The sequence below is a fragment of the Lipotes vexillifer genome, unplaced genomic scaffold, assembly GCF_000442215.2.
Source record: "Lipotes vexillifer unplaced genomic scaffold, Lipotes_vexillifer_v1.1 scaffold189, whole genome shotgun sequence".
Classification (NCBI taxonomy): domain Eukaryota; kingdom Metazoa; phylum Chordata; class Mammalia; order Artiodactyla; family Lipotidae; genus Lipotes; species Lipotes vexillifer.
In genome coordinates this window covers 1,013,226-1,030,007 of record NW_006785816.1, presented here as the reverse complement: position 1 = coordinate 1,030,007, position 16,782 = coordinate 1,013,226, and the positions used below count along the sequence as shown (strand labels likewise).

The window sequence follows — 16,782 nt, the reverse complement described above, 5'->3', positions numbered from 1 at the left end:
TCTTTCCCTCTGTCTCTGCCTCCCTCTCACACACACACACTCCAGCTCTCTGCCATCTCCCCCAGCAGCCTTTGTAATAAATCGAGAGCTCCACAACTGCCTGTGCTGTGCAGCTTTAAAAAGAGAAAGCTGTCTGAAAGACGCACAGATATTGTGACTCCCTGGAATGAAAGCTTCTCTCCCAGGAGTCAGAAGAGAGTGCGTGTGGAAATCTCAGCCTCTTTGAACATCCCATCCTTTAAGTAAAGCTCCTATTTAAGAGCGGTCCCTGGGGGTTCCGGGCTTGTCATCTTCCTGGCACTCTTTCGCACTGGACTGATTATTAGTGAGACAGCTAACACGCGGGATGGAGGAAGGCCAGCCCGAGCATGGGCTTTGTTCAGGGACTGCATCTTCTGGATGGCCAATCTGTCAGCAGCCTGCAGTCAGATTTCCCTGCAATTGCGGGTTTAATCCCTCCCTGGGCATAGATCTTTTTAAAAGCAAAATGGTGTGGTAGAAAAAAGTAGCTTTAAGGTCAGACATAACTAGCTTCAAATCCCTGCTTCCCTACTTACATTGTGATTCTGAGCACATCACTTAATCCCTCTCAGTCTGACTTTTCCTATCTGTAAAATGGGGATATTAACACCGGCTTTGCAGGATCGTTACATCTGCCAGCAGGCTAAATGCAATGTGGCTGAGAGGTGGTCAGCAGGCTTTCCAAATGGGATTCCGTAAGGAAGAGCAACAGAACTCTAGGGCCTCTCTTGGTCTGTGCTCTCCGGGACCACTGGAGTGGGAGCAGGAAGCCATTTGCGTTGCTTCCTGTTGGAGCGCTTGTTTGCACGGTCTTCTAGTTTGAGAAGTGCTAATAAGGCAATGGTCCATTTAAGCCACAGGGTCTCAACGTCCAGCAAATGGCAGTGAGTCATGCCTGCTGTCTGCCCTTTTGCCTGTTACAGGGGCCTTCCTTGTTCTGTGCTCCTTTGAGGAATGCCTGCTTCTCCCCAAACAGCTCTTAGCAGCCCCATGTGAACGGGGACAGAGCAGGCTGGTGGCAGCTGGCACAGAGCGGAGGCCAGGAGCAGTTACTACTCTGATGGCTTTCCTTTCCCCTCTCAGCCCCTCCTCCCCAGTAGTCCCTGCTCTGCCTTGGAAAGCATGGACATTTGTCAAGACTGGGCTCTGCTGAAGCACCTGCCGAGTTACTGCGGCCTGGAGAGAAATGCTTCCAGCAACTCCGGTCCAGCAGTCAATGTTGGTGAAGAGGGGTTGCTCTCCCAAGCAGCTGGCTGAACTGCTGTGCCTCCCACAGACACCCGGAATTCCCTCCAACCCTCAGTATCCTGTGACATTCTCTCTCCCATCACCCACTAAGCATCTTGCCCACTCATTAGAGGGGAATAAAAAAGAGGAAAGAAAAAGGAAAAGTATCAGTAAACAGAAACAAACTGACTCTCTGGGTCCTAAAAATGATCCATGCTGAATCATTAATTCACTAGCCAATCAATAATTCCACGTTTTTAAAACAAAATTGATTTCAAGACTAACAATCCAGTAGAAGATGTAAAAGATGTTTATTGAGCAATTATTGTGCTCTAGGCACTGTCTTGAGTACTTTACAGATGTCACCCACCCTTCAAGGTGTGTGGGCTCTGCAATCAGACTGTCTTAATTTGAATTTTGTCTTTGGCATAGAGTAACCATGTGGTCTTGCCTAATTTATTATTTCACCTCTCTAAGCCTCAGTGTCCCTAACAGTTTCTTTGAAACATCAGAGAGATGTTTCCCTAATCACCCCATCTAAAGTAACACCCCGCTCCCCACCTCCATCTTTCAGAGCACTATTGTTTTTAGCCACAATAAATGTTTGTTGAGAGTCCCCTTTTTCCTAGGCTTGGCTTCTAGTGCTGGGGATACAAAAGGGAACAACTACCCCATGGAGCTTACACTCTAGTAGGGAGAGACTGACATATAAGCAAAATAAATATATAAGTAATATTCTAAATATTCTAAATTCCTTTTTTTACCATCTATCTCCCGCAATAAAATTATTAGCTCCTTGCGGGCAAATTCTCATCTGTCTTGACTTCTGCGGAATTCCCAGTGGCTAGCATAGTGTTCAGCACATCATACGTTTAAAATAATGAAGTAAATAAGGTTAAAAATTTGAAGAAAATAAAGTAGATAATCTATGTCTGAAGCTCTTAGCATAGTGCCTGGAATATGGTAAAAATTTAATAAGTTGGTTATTTTTCAATTAGATTTCAAAGCTGTGTTCTTAAGCACTTTACCACATTGAGTCTATTATAATAATAACTATAACAATAATAACGTGTTATTGTAGACTTACATATATCAAACTACAATTTACTTATTAAATTCTACTGGATGCCGTGAACTGCCTAGGCATATTAAAATAATATATTATGTAATTATAACTCCACAATAATCCTAAAAGGTAGACATTCTTTTTTTTTTTTTTTTTTTGGTGCGGTACGCGGGCCTCTCACTGACGCAGCCTCTCCCGTTGCGGAGCACAGGCTCCGGACGCGCAGGCTGAGCGGCCATGGCTCACGGGCCCAGCCGCTCCGCGGCATGTGGCATCTTCCCGGACCGGGGCACGAACCCGCGTCCCCTGCATCGGCAGGCGGACTCTCAACCACTGCGCCACCAGGGGAAGCCCTGACATTCTTAACCTTATGTACCAAATTCCTATAATAAAAGGCAGACTGTGGTAAGTGCCAAAGACAGCTGCAAACAAAATGCTGCGTGATTACAGAGGAGGAAGAAACTCCTGCGGCCAGGGTGGCTGAAAGAGGTTTGATAGAGGAGAACCTCGGAGGGTGGGTTGTCTAAGCATGGAGAGGGCAGTGGGGGAGCCCGAGGCAGAGGGGAAAGCCTGAGAAAGGGCACAGAGGAATGTACGAAATGGAGTGCTCTTCCCACAGAGGTGGAAGGTGTGGTACATGAAGGGAATGATGGATAGGGCGGGAAGTGGAGGGGAAGGCGGCCCTTGAATACCAAGGGAAGAAATTTTAGCTTCATTTCATAGGCAATAGGGAGCCATTAAAATTTTTAAGCAGAAGAATATAAAGAACCAGAACTGAAACTGAAGATTAATTGGGTTCTAGACCAGATGGAGAGGAAATGAGGCTGCAATCGCCAGGTGCTGAATAAGAGTCCCGGTTTGGAAAGGTGGTGGTGATTACGGAATGAAGAAAGCAAATGCAAAAAGCAGAATCACCTGGCTCAGGTGAGGGACGAGGGAGAGGAGGTGTCAAAGCTGGCTGTGAGCTTTCAAGATTCAGTGGTTGGTGTTCTTCCGATATACCTGGCAGGCTACTAAGCTTGGACCCAGGTGCCTTGATAGTTCTCTAACCTGGGCAGTTTTTCAAAAATCCTTTCTCATGAGGGACTTAGGACCCTCTCTTACTTGAGATTGTCTCTATCTTCCATTACTTCAGGTAGCATGCTCTCAATAGCATAGTGCCCTGGGGCAGTGTTGGTACAAGACTGGCTTTCAAGAAATGTTTACCAAACTGAGCTAAATTGAATTGAATTATTGGTTGTGGCCACTTGTCAGAGTTGCCACCAAAGCTGAATCCAGCTTCTGCCTCCAGGAACTTAGAGACACGTGAAGCTGAACCAAGTGGATCTGCCACCCGCTCTGAGATGCCATATCCACCCAGGATCCAGGTGACTGAATGGCTGGTGGTGGGGAGGCTCAGCTGCTGCAGCAGCTGATCTGCGTGCACAGATGCTCACAGATGCTAGCTGGGGCCACGATGTCCAAAAATGACAGTGGTGGTGTTTGGAAGCTATAAAAATAAAACTGATTACCTTCACATGCACATGGATGTATTTATACTAAGTTGGCAGATATTTGGGCGGGATGGTGTGACTTAAAATACAGATTTTACATGAAATTTCCTTGTGAGTGTGTGTGTGGCGGGGATGGGGAGTTGATTTCTGGTTGGCACCTGAAAGAGATGGCAGGCATCCTGCATAGCGGCAGGAGCTGACACAGAAAATAGACAGTGCTTTAAAACATGAGCCCTGAACCAAAGCTCTTAGGAGTAGATGATCCTAAGAGTAGGTAGAAATGTGTATTCAAGATTCTTCTCACAAAGGCAACTCTGTTTGGCATGTTTTAGGCAGGTTGTGGCAAGAAGTTATTTCACTGTCATTGGTTAATAATACCAGGGATAAAGGTTTCAGGGAGTCCAGAGAAATTCATATGCCCTCTTCTGGTAATATTCCAATCACTAAAAGCAGAGTCTTCGTAACCCAGTGTCAACAATATACCACAGGATAACTGGTGCACCGGCTTGAAATTTTGCCCCTGTTATTGGGTATCTTCTGTCTGCCATGCCAGATCCATGGTCCATCCTTCCCCACCCTCCTCTGTGCCCCAGGAGGCTGACCTACATGGATTGCAGGCACCAGCTCCCTTCCCTCTGGGTTGTTTTTGGGGACGGCCGGGTGGCGGCAGGAGGCTGGAGGCTGAAGTTCTCTGGCTCCTTTCCTAGGGGGTCCTGTCAGCCTGGCTCCCTAGACCAGAGGTCTCAGCTTTTGTGAGACTGACCCCTCTGCACAGGCCCCTCTGTCTCTAGGGGTCTAGTAACAGCTCTTGCCTCTTTAGGCCCAGGGATCTAACCCCTAACCCTGGGGTGCACACTATACTTCTCCATCCCTGCCCACACCTCTGTAAATGGCTCCTTTACGAGATTCCTTTTTGAATTACCTAATCTGGGTGTGTCTCCTGCTTCCTGCTGGGGTGCTTCGGATCCACCTTATTTTTTTTCACAGACTCCATGACTTCATTTCCCCTCTAGGGCCTCACCTTGGAGGTTAAAAAAAATGTGTTCTCTCTCTCTTACTACCTACCTCCGCATCCTGTGCAGGATTTCCACTCTTGTGGGGCCCCTTTCTGTACACTATTCTGCCCCTACCATGGAAGTCTCTTAGTGAGCTTTTTATATAACTCAGAGGTAGATGAAGTCCATTGATTCAGATCTGTCTCCTCTTTTTCTTTCCTGTAAAATAAAATCACTGACTCTATTAGTTGGTTTTGCATAGCTAAAACCACATTCCAGTCGTTAATTAATTCTTAAGAGTGGATCTTGTGTTCAGTGCACATTGTTCCCAGTCATTTAAAACATCATTGGAAAGGCTCTACTGAGATGGCCTTTCCATTTAAATGTATTAACCTCTGTGCTGGTAATTCTCTCTTTGCCCCCCCCAATCCACTTTTTGTTCTCCAGACTACTGGGCTCTCCCACCCGCTGGATTCCAGTTAGGTTTGGCCAATGAAAGTTACTAGCGTGAGATCAATATTTAGGAGGAGAGAGAGGTCGTGGTATTCATTCTCCTCACTCCCCTGCCAGGTTGCCAGGTGGCCCTCCTCCCATGGTTATGGCTCTTGCTGGGCCCTGCAAACAGCTCTGTCACTCTGCCCCCTCAGTCCTAGAGTGGTATCAATATCTCGCTATTCTAGTACCTGGGTGCTTTGCTATTCCTTTTTGATCCCTTAACCCTGCCCATGCCTCTGTAAACAGTTCCTCCATTGAACTCTTGTCAGTTACCACTTTGGGTATCATCTACTGAGATCTTTACTGACACAATGCCTACCTTTTAATGTCATTCAGAGACTAGAAGGCTGAAGTGCAACCTATCATCCTAGGTTAGGTCTAATTCAGAAGTCATAGTTGGGATCTTAATACTTCAAATCCCAGCGATTCCTTCAAGCTCATTATAACTCATATAAAATTTCCACTGATGTGGTTTACCAAGATATAGTCTGGACTCCAGGAATATGCTGAATTCAGAATCCTGAACTCTCAGGCAGACATCTCCCTGAGCACAGGATCCTGAAGGAGCTATCCTTGGAGACACAGTAAGCAAAAGCCTTTCTCTAGGTCTTGACCCTGACCCCTCTTGGGTTTCCTTCTTTGAGCTAGTCCACATATGGACCATGTGGACCAAGTGTTGCCCTTCTAGCCTACGAGCTCAAGTAAAAGCAGACTAGGTGGTCTCCTTGGTCTGTTTCCACCAGGCTCAAATTTAGGTCTGGAGAACAACAGGGTGACTCTTCAAACCAAGATGCTTCACATGTTTGTTCAGCTTTCATTCAGTGGGTTCTTAGTTAGGATTGACTAGGAATTTTTTTTTTTTTTATTTCTTGACATGATTGAGATCAATTTATTTATTTTCCAGTTAGGTTAGAAAAAAAGACATGTGTAGAGAGCTGTGTTAATTGGATCCTCATGTATGGGCACTGGGGGCAGCTGCTCAGCTGGCCTGTCAGTTAATTCGGTCCCTGAACTTGGCTCTCTAAATATTGATGGTCAAATTGCAAGATAATTCAAGGTAAGAAAGTCAGGAAAAGAAAAAGAGAGCTGTTGTCCCAGGGATATTCTCAATCCTCTCTCCAGAAGATCAACCTTCTAGAACAGATGCTCAAGTGATTGTCTGTGCCTGTATCAGAAACTTCCCTGTAGGGGTGAAATGAGAGAGGAAGACTTGAGCTCACCCAGAAGATAAAACGGGCCACAACCAGCCTTCTTGCAGTGGGCCTATGAGCATAGCGCCATCTTGAATGACGAGAATGACTTGTTGAGCATGGAAACTAGGGACTAAGGCTGACGAACGTAAAATGAGCAAAGGAAGAAGCAAAGGGGCAAATGAGACAAAGGCTGAGCAGTGTTTTTTTTAAGGCCTCATTCTCCCTCAGCCAGTGCAGGGGAGATGAGTTCCATCAGCAACTGAACTTCAGGCTGAAGTGTTAGAGGGAAGGTGAACAAATTAATTCAGTTACTTTGACAGCAGCTAATGTTCAGGTCTGGGTTTGAGCTCAGGTCTGCTCCTTTTGTCTTGGTATCTTTGTGCTCATTGCAATGTGTAACGTTAACTAATCCACATAGAAAGGATGCATCATCTCCATGTCCCATGAAACTAAGGTTTTAGTGATCACATACAATTCATCCCATTGGTGGATTCCTCCTTATCTCCTGCCCTTCCAACTTTGTCTCATGAATTAGATTTTTTGACTGATCAAGACATCTTGGACCCCTGCATGGCATGTGCCTGTTTTCGAATCCTGCAAGATGCTGCAGCTTGAAAGGAACTATAGAAATGAGTCCATCAGTGTTTGAGGTAGGTGCCCAAAATATGCCTCTTGCTTCAACAATTCAACCTGTGTTTGGAGGGGTGGAAACCCTTGAGAACAAAAGGTGAGGAAATCTCACCAACCTAGCCCATCCAGAGTGCAGGGAAGGATCAAGTTGACTGCCCACTGCATTGTCAAATGATCCTCCAAGGAATGAAGAGCAAGGATGACCACAAGATTTCATAAAGATACATCTCCATCTCCCTGTACTGGGCTTATTTTCTTGTCTCCCTGATGATTGGCTTTTTTTCCCTGCCATTCCAGAGGGACTCTCTACCTTTAGCTTGCCACTCTCACCACAACAAAACCTGTTCTCTCTTTCTCGAGCTCCCTCTGTTACTCTCAAGAGTCCCCCTAGTATCTTCCCACTGCACTGCATCCTAAACTAAATACTTGGCTATTATCTTTTATAATAAGGTGATAACGGTATTTTCTGGAGACACAGCTTTTGCAGCACAAGGTGAGGCCGGCTCATGGTAACACATCTGTCTCTTAAATTGGGTTTCTGCTAATATCCAAAGAGCTAAAAGTGACCAGAATGAAGAAGAAATATTTGACAACATATCAATTTAATGGAGATCCAAAACATTCAAAAGAAACAACCGGAACTCAGCATTGCTGGGAGAGGTGAGACTTGCCACAGGATAGATTTCCTGGGCCTCATAATAAAACCTCTACATATAGAACCACGTCGTGTAGTCACAGCCTTCCTGGATGTAAGCTGGAGTCTCCAACCAACTATAGTGTCCTTGCAAGCTCATCTTTCTAGTCTGTGCTGAACAAAATCAAATATATAAGTAAAGCACCAAAGCTTAGAGGACACTGGGCAACAGAAATGGTGTCAGCTTGTCCCTCATTTGGACCTTACATTTATGTCTCTTCTCCGCCTTCTCTGCTTCCTCCCTACACCACATCCAGTGCCCTTCTGCCTGGTACCTCTCATTTCATTTCTGCCCCTCCATATGATCCTCTCCACAACACTGTCCCTTGATGGGCTGTGGCAGTGTATGCCCTGAGCCCTGTGCTAAGCCGTATGGCCTCTCCCTGTGTTCTCGGTCTCTCCCAGATCCACTTTGCCCAGCTTAATCCTCCCTCCTTCTCTGCAGCTTAGTCCTGGTTTCTTCTTGCCGGCGTCTCCAGGCAGCAATGACGGCTTCATCGTCCATTTCTTCCTCCTCCTCCCTGTCAGTGCTTCTCCGATACTGGGCCCGCCGCCCTGAAGCAAACCTCCCTTCCTCTCTCTTTTCCATCCTCTCCTTCTCTCCCTCCTCTTCAGACCTCATGAAGCTCTGGGTGAATTTCCTCTTGGCTCCAAATTCAGAAAAATCTGACTTGGATGACTCTTGCACATCTTCCCAGTCCCTGGGTCTGGCCCAATTTGGACGCCGTGGTTCTGGGGACTCTTCCCCTTCAGAGGGCTCAGGGGTCCGGCGGAAAAAGTAGGGCTCTGGGCTTTCCTCTCGGGAGCTTGAGGTCTCACTGAACATGGACCTGGAGAACGTGTGCATCTCTCTGCCCTCCCTGGTGGAGGAAGCAGAGAACCGTGAAGTGCTTCTTACAGAGTTGCCATTGGCCTCATGGTAGGAGGAGGTGTCCTGCTCCTCTGACCGGGATTTGGAGAACTCGTAACTGGAGGACTTAGACTCCGTCTCCCAGAGCAGGGAAGATCTGGTGCACTTCCCCCTGGAGCTTCCGGACCAATCACTTTGGGAAGGAGATTTTTCCTCTGTCCTGAGGCCACTGAGCCACTTATTAATACTGCTCTCCATCTCTTTGCCAGCTCTGCTGCCACTTCCATAACTATCAGAGACAGCCAGGGAGGAGGAGGTGTCTGTTTCGAGTCTCTGGGAATTACTGCGGGAAGAATACCGGAAGCTCCCTATGGCACTGTCAGTGTCCTCATCCCTATCACCCACATCATCATCCTCATCTTCCTCGACCTTTTTCTTCTTGAAAAGGGAGCTGCGCTTGTTGTCAGAGGCCAGCTTCTCCATTTTGTACTCAGACATCTTCTCGCTCAGCTCTGTTTGCATCTCCTTCTCCTTCCGGCCAAGCTCCTTTAGGTCAACACTGTCAGCAAAGAGGCTACAGATAGGCTTGCTGGTCCCCCTCACTTTGCTCCCAGTACCTTCAGCTCTTGAGCTCCGTGTGATGTGGGTGGACAGCATGGACTGCGTGTCGGAGCTGGGCCTTGCCTGGCTTTGAGGGAGCAGGCAGCCGCCCAGGGAGGAGTTGCTCTGGCCACTAAGCATGGAGGCTTGGTCATCCCCCAGGCAACTGGCTGCTGGTGCCACCTTCATGCTTGCAACAGATGGCGAGCGGGACAACAGCAGCCCTTCATTTTGCTTCTGGGTGAGCGTTTCACTGACTACGCTGACAATCCAGTTCTGAATGCCGGCAATGGAAATGGTGTCTCCGGGCCCCACTGGCAGGTTAGGTAGAGGTGTGGTGGGGGCAGAGGCCAAGCACCGCCCTGCATTGCTTAGGGCCCGAGAGGGATGGGAGCTGTGGGTTTGGGCGCTGAGCACCGACACTGTGTCCCCACCAGCACTGGCTGCGGACCAGAATGCAGACAGGGGGATGCTCCCGCTGGCAGCCGAGCTCTCTGCCTCCCAGCTTCCCATGGACTGGCTCTCCCCCAGTGTCTGCCTGCTCCTCTCCAGCAGCTCCAGCCTCCGTTGCCTCTTCTTGGCCAAGGCCGAGTCTTCTCCCTTGCTGAGCTCCAGCACCTCCTCCTTGTTCTCACTGCCCACCTTCTGGTGCTTCAGCTTCCAGCCCTGGTAGGCAGATAGGTTGACGTCAGAGAGGTTCTTCGCCTCGGCCTCCTCTGCACGTTGCTCACTGCTGCCGTCTCCTGCCTCCGCGTCTTTCTTGTGAAATCCAAATTGGATTCTCTTGATCTTCCACCTTTCCAGGGCAGTGAGTTTGTCCTTGTTTCTGTGGCAGAAGTTATAGAAGGAGCTGGCCTCAGAGGACACACTCTCCTCGTCATCCTCCCGCGCCCCGTTCCCCACCTCCGAGCTGGCGTCTCCTGCCTCTCTCTTGCTCCCGGAGTGGTACCTCCGCGAAGCCTCCTTCTCAATCTCCAGTAGCCTCTGGCTCCACGTGTCCCAGGTGCTCTCCGTGGACACCGAGTCAGAGCGGCGTCTCCCGCCTCGGTTCTGGCTGCTCAGCTCCAGCTGCTGCTTCAGGACCCGGATGTCGTGGCTGCTCACACTGTCGGAGGTGCTGCTCTCACTCGTCGCGTGCCCCCGTCTTCTGCTCACAAAGGAGCCGTCGTCACCCTCCTCCTCCGCCTCCTCCTCCCTACGCCACTTCCGGTGCCCGTCTGCCTGGTACCTCTCGTTTCGGCTCTGCCACTCCCGGACGATTCTCTCCACATCCTCACTCCCGGGCTCCTGCTCACTCTGGCCGGAGGAGGCTGAGCGCCTGTCGTCCCCACCCTGGGGGACCTTGCCTGTGGGGAGACCCTGCCCCTTCTTCCACGCCTCGTAGACTTTCTCCTCCTCCTCTTCATCGATGAGGGTGAGGGGCTTGGAGGCTCGGCTGGCCTCCCCCAAGGAGGAGCTACTCAGGTGGCTGGTGGCGTCATCCTCCTCTTGCACGGTGCGGGCGTGCACTCTGGCCCCAAGCGTGCTCCCTGCGTCCTCGCCCTCCTCCGCCTCCTCTTCTCCGCCCTCCCTGCCGAAGTCCTCTTCTCTCTCCTCCATCAGCTTCTCGTTGAGCTCCCGGAGCTGCTTTAGGAAGCCGTCGTTGGGGTAGATGGCCCGCCTCTTGCGCACGGTCATCAAGGCCTCCAGGATGGTCATGTTGTGGAAGATCATCAGGTAGGCGACCACCAGCACTGCTGAGCGGCTGATGCCCATTTCACTGCTGACCAGGACTTTCCCTGAGAAGAAAACACAGGAGATAGTGATGTAATGGCACTTTTTTTTTTTTTTAAGAGCTGTTTTGATGTGCTGGATTTAATATGTTTCCTCGGCATCTCATATTCATCCATGCTCAAGTCCCATGAGGCACAAGAATCACTGTCCCCATATTACAGATGTCACACAGAGCAGTGACACTGCCCTGTGCTTGAGGAAACATTTTCCGCATTTTCTGAACACAGCAGGGAGTGGGGAGTGGGTGGGGAAAAAAGGAACTAACCACTGTCCCCATTTTTGAAACACTGGAGTGCACTTTGTCTCCACCAGACTGAGCATCAGAAGGAGGAAAAATAAAAGAATAGAGAAGAAAAGGAATGAGCCTAAGATGAATGAATCACAGAGAAGTAGAATCTCAGTGTTGGAAAGGACCACAAGTCCCCTGAGAATTCCTTTTCCAACTTCCTTGATGCTGGATAATCCATCATCCAGACTCTGCCAGATGCTTCCAGTGACAGAGAGCTCAGTATCTTAGACAGACAGACAGACAGACAGACAGACACACACACACACACACACACACACACACACACACACACACACACACACACACACACACACACACACACCTCTCATTCCATAGTCATGTCATTCTAAGTTTTTGAAAATTCTTTCACATGTTAGGGCAAAGGATAACTTTCTATAACAGGCACCCAGTGTTCCTGTTCTGACATACAAGGGTAAATAATAAATATATCTGTATGAATCAGGTCTTTAATACAAAAATCTTTAAGAAAAATCACGATCATATTCTTCACCAGAGGTTTTTTTTTTTTTTCTTTTTCTTTTTCTTTTTTCTTTTCCTTGCTATTCTGGGTCTTTCAATCATTAGTCAAACATTTTTTCATGTCCCATTACTATACTTGCCACTCTCTTCAGGTCAAACTTGAATTTATCAGTTTTATTCCTAAGGAAGTTGTGTCAGTACGGAGCAAGATATTTCAGGTTTGGACTGACCCATACAGAGTAGAGTGGGCCCCTCGCCACTCTTTTTCTGGGCACTTGATCTTCACTGATGCCATCTGAGCTTGCAATGTGGGTGGATATATCACACAATGAACTCAAATTATCTTTTTTATCAGTTGAAACCTATAAAGCCTTCTAAAAAAAACTGCTATCAAGCCATGTCTCTCTTATCTTGCAGCATTCTTAAAACATAAAGATAACTCTACAAATTCCTATTGATGTTTTTGGTAGTTATAGCCTGTTCTTACAGGCTAACAGAAGCTTTTACAAGTCTCAATTCTACCACTCAATAGATCAGTTATTCCCCAGCCTCCCCCTCTGCTTTGCATCCTTCATAAACATGACAGACATGCCTTCATTCTATGACTGTTTAAAATGCACACTAGTGATCTCCCTCCAGGCTGTCATCAATCTATTTGTCAACAGTCTTCGGGGATATTTGTTAAATCAGTTAAGAGTCCTATTTTACAATATGGGATGGGGGCGACTTCTATTATTATATCTTAGTACCAGTTAAGACCATGTTTTTGTCACATAGAAGGCCAGAGACCAAGGCAAGACTTGAGGGCCCTGAGGTCCAATAATGCTGAAAGGCCTTAATGCCAAGGGCCAGCAGCCACTAGGGGGAGGTAAGCAAGCAGAATCAAAGCCACTAAAAGAGCATCTACTGATTCAATGTCTTATGCCCTCCCTCCTCCAGCTCAGGGCTCAGCTGTCCCTCAGCAAGGATCCCCTTTTAACTGGCCGACCAGGTCACAATTTACTACAATTAGTACCAAGGTCTCATTCACTTCGTCTGGAGGTGGTTACTAGGCCAGCTCACTTCAGGACACTTCAGGACACAGGCAGCTAGGCTTCCTCATAAGGGCATCAAATACAATTAGACTCAGTCTGGTGGAGGCCAGGTTGGGGTGCCATGCTTTTCCGTGCTATGTTCCTTACACCTGGGATTCCTCTGAAGAATGTCAGGGGCAGCCTGAGGGACAGGGGAGAGCTGGGTGGGTCAGACTTGGGGCCCCACCCAATTCACCCAGAGCAACGAAAGGATTTTTTTATTTTCTCTGTTAGGCACAAGGCCACACTAATGTATAGCTTATGCTTGCCACAACTCGAGGGGACGCCTTTAACTTTGAAGTCAAAGTTGATTTGTTTGGTTATGATGAAAACTCTCCAGCAGTAAAATGGCTTGAGGAAGGTGATCTTTTTTCTAATTTGCAGTTGCCATCTTGATTAGCAGCAGGGCTGATGGCGGGGGAACGCGGTGGCGGGGGGTGGTCTGTCTAGATGTGCTTAAAGATTTGAAGAGTACAGCTAGTGGAGAGAGCCCTGGACTTGAGTAAGGCTGGGTTCCAGTTCTCTCACACTCTCAGTATGCCTTTATATGGCAGGCATTTGTTTTGTATCCTCCCAATTCATAATTCTGCTTTTCCTCAGAACTTTCCCCCTCTCTGCACCCCAGGAAAATGAGAAGTACTTGCCCAGAAGCCACCCCCCTTGCCACTGTGGATAGAATTTAGGGTAGACAAAGGACCAGAGTCTGACAAACCAATTTTCTCTCCAGGGAAGTGGAAATGGAACTGAGGCAGGAAGTTAGCGGTTATTGTCAGGCCTGTGGTGGGCCATGCTCTCTGAGGTAGAAAGCGGTGATGGAACCAAGAGTCCTGAGGTTGTCCAGTCCTTGTTCCAGGCCATCCTGGGGCCACCTTCCTGTCTTTGGATTTCTCCTTGTATTGCTGTAATTAATGCCTTTGTTGCTTGTTAAGTAGTTTCAGATGCTTTCTACTTACTGGCAATCAAAGGAATCTTAATTATTTCATGGTGGCCATCACTTAACCTAATGAGTGGGATTTCCCAATTTGCAAAATGTAAATACCTTCTCAAGGGGTCACTGTGATTATTATGTAAAATGCCCAGAGCCAGGGGTATGTTTTGCCTTCCTCCTTGTTAAGAACTGACTCGAAGCATCCTAGAGTGGAGAAAAACCACAGAAACTAAGGCTCAGGAGGTTAATTCCAGGGATGGTGACAACTGTCTGCCCCGGGGTAGGAAGTGCCCACAAAGGCAACAACCACTGTAAAGGATATACCGTCCTTTCCCTGCCTCGCAGGGGTGCGGAGACTAGGGAGGGTGAGCCTGAAGGCAGCTGATAGCATCAAGGGGAGAGGAGATGGTCTGCAGGACGCAGCGGCCGAGCAGGTGATGAGGACCACCCGTTCGACCCGGCAGAGCTGCTGCGCTCGCCCGAAGGCCCTGCGGCACCGCTTTGGGTCGCGGGGAGAACCTGCCCTGGAGGGAGTGCTGCCGTCTCCCTCTCCCCGAGACAGGACACTTGCCTGCTCCGGCCTCGAAGCTCTTGGACGCCCAGCCCGCCGCCTCCCTGCCACGCCGCCACCCTCCGGGCAGCTTCTCCCGCTTCTGGGGATGCGTTTCGGCTCTGCGAGCAGCCTCACTCGCCCGGGATGCTGCGCGAGCCCCGCCGTCCGGTTGCCGCGGCTTTGGCTTCCCTCGTTCGGCCGAGAAGTGGCCGTCAGCACCCGGCAAAGCAGCGGAAGAAATCCCCTCTCCCACAGACCCTTGGCAGACACGCCCAAGTCCACTTCTGTCAGAAGAAATACGTTCTTAAAAGTAGGTTTTTTAAGCATTGAAAAGGGGAGGAAATCATTTTATATAGATATAGATATATAATTATTATATACATAACATTTATAAATTATAATTTAATAAAAATGTATACATATATAAAAATATTTCCCCTCTCTGTCTCTCTGTCTCTGTCTCTCTCTCCCTCTTTTTTTTTTTCTCTCTCTCTCCCCTTTTATAACACACACACACACACACACACACACACACACACACACACACACTGTTGCTTTGAACAGTTATTTTGTACTTTCCCTCTTTGTGGAAACGAGATTATTAATTTTTCTGTCATTGCTGTGATTGAAATGCCCACATTTCAATTTCTGCTGTGAGCACTACTCAGAATTTAACTGGACAAGACAGAGAGAGAAGCTGGAGGGGAGGTGAAACATAAAAGGCCTCTCACTGCTGTGGCCTCTCCCGTTGCGGAGCACAGGCTCCAGACGTGCAGGCTCAGCGGCCATGGCTCACGGGCCCAGCCGCTCCGCGGCACGTGGGATCTTCCCGGACCGGGGCACGAACCCGTGTCCCCTGCATCAGCAGGCGGACTCTCAACCACTGCGCCACCGGGGAAGCCCTGTAACTTTTTAAACATTTATTATTTACCCAGTTCTGTGTGAAGTAAGCCCTTATATGCATTTTTACAATTTTAATCCTCACAGCAATTTTAGGAAAATTAGATCTATTTGTTCTATAGATAAGGAAACGGCGGTTCCTTGTATAGAGAGAACAGAGCAAATCCTGGACTGAAGCATGGGTTTTTGGGCACCAGATCCTGAACTCCCACCAGCTCTCACTGCATGGGCTTCAGCCTCTCCTCATTGAGATCCTCACTGAGATGGATGTCCCATCAACTCTCTAGATAGTCTCCTATCATCCCACTTAGACTACAGTGACAGCCTCAGCACTGCTCTCCTCACTCCCACTCTCCCCTCCCCTCCCACCCGGTCTTGCCTTCAAAGCCCAGGGAGTGAGCTTTCCATAATGCAGATCAGATCAAGGTGCCTTTCAAGTCCCTTACCTTGGTCCTCAACTTCCTGCACGATGGGCCCCTGCCACCTTTATCTACCAGGCTAACCCACACTCGCCTTGTGAATGATTCCTGAATACACCAAGCTTATTGCACCTTAGGAATTTTGCACTGGCACGTCCCTTGGCCAGGAATGTTTTTCTTCCAATTTTTCCATGGCTAGTTCCTTCTTATCACTCAACTTAAACGCCCCCTTCTCCGGGAGGCCTTCTCAATCACTTTTTTTTTTCTTCTGTTTATTTATTTATTTTACATCTTTATTAGAGTATAATTGCTTTACAATGGTGTGTTAGTTTCTGCTGTATAACAAAGTGAATCAGTTATACATATACATATATCCCCATATCTCTTCCCTCTTGCGTCTCCCTCCCTCCCACCCTCCCTATCCCACCCCTCTAGGCGGTCACAAAGCACTGAGCTGATCTGCCTGTGCTATGCGGCTGCTTCCCACTAGCTATCTACCTGAGGGAGCTAGCCAGACACTCCAACATATCATTCCAGTTCTCATCTCTGCCTCACACTGATCAGTATCTGACATTTTTCTTTTTCTTTCTCTTTTCTTTCTAATTTTTTCTGCCTTCACTACAATGTAAGTATCAAAGGCCAGAAGCTTTATCTGTATCTTTCACCACAATGCCTAGAATAGCACCTGGCACATGTTGGGCCCTTAATAATTACTTATTGGATGAATGATGGTCCATTCCTTTCCCCTTGTCCTAGAATGAGACAACAACTGTCTTAAGACAGATGACCTCCAGACAGCAGATAACCTGGAGGTTTTCATAACATTCCTTTTGTCCTTCCTCCCCCTGTGGAATTCCAGCAGCCTGGAGCAGACAGACCCCCTCACCTCTATAGGTCAGCAGGGCTTCATCCAGGAACTCGGCTGCCTTCCGGAAATGCTGGGAGATGTTCACCTCAGGGAAGTCATCGACCTCCACACCCAGGTACTGGATCTCCAGGCCAGTGTAGAATTCAGGCCCAGTGTAGACGCCAGTGCCATGAGCAGCATTCAGGATGTGGGTAATTCCCAGCCTCTTCAGCCTCCCCTTGTTCACAGCCACGCT

The 16,782-nt window shown here is 48.3% G+C and overlaps 1 protein-coding gene across 1 annotated transcript in view; it reads right to left on the bottom strand.

Annotated features, from left to right (window-relative positions):
- Nucleotides 1-8,235: 8,235 nt before the first annotated feature.
- STYXL2 (serine/threonine/tyrosine interacting like 2) overlaps nt 8,236-16,782 on the bottom strand; it is a 30,929-nt gene continuing 22,382 nt past the window's right edge. The window contains exons 5-6 of the mRNA XM_007458094.1: nt 16,566-16,780; nt 8,236-11,042 (exon numbers count right to left, since the gene is read on the bottom strand). Coding sequence (XP_007458156.1) covers nt 8,236-11,042; nt 16,566-16,780 — 3,022 coding nt within the window. The remainder of the gene's footprint in view (nt 11,043-16,565; nt 16,781-16,782) is intronic.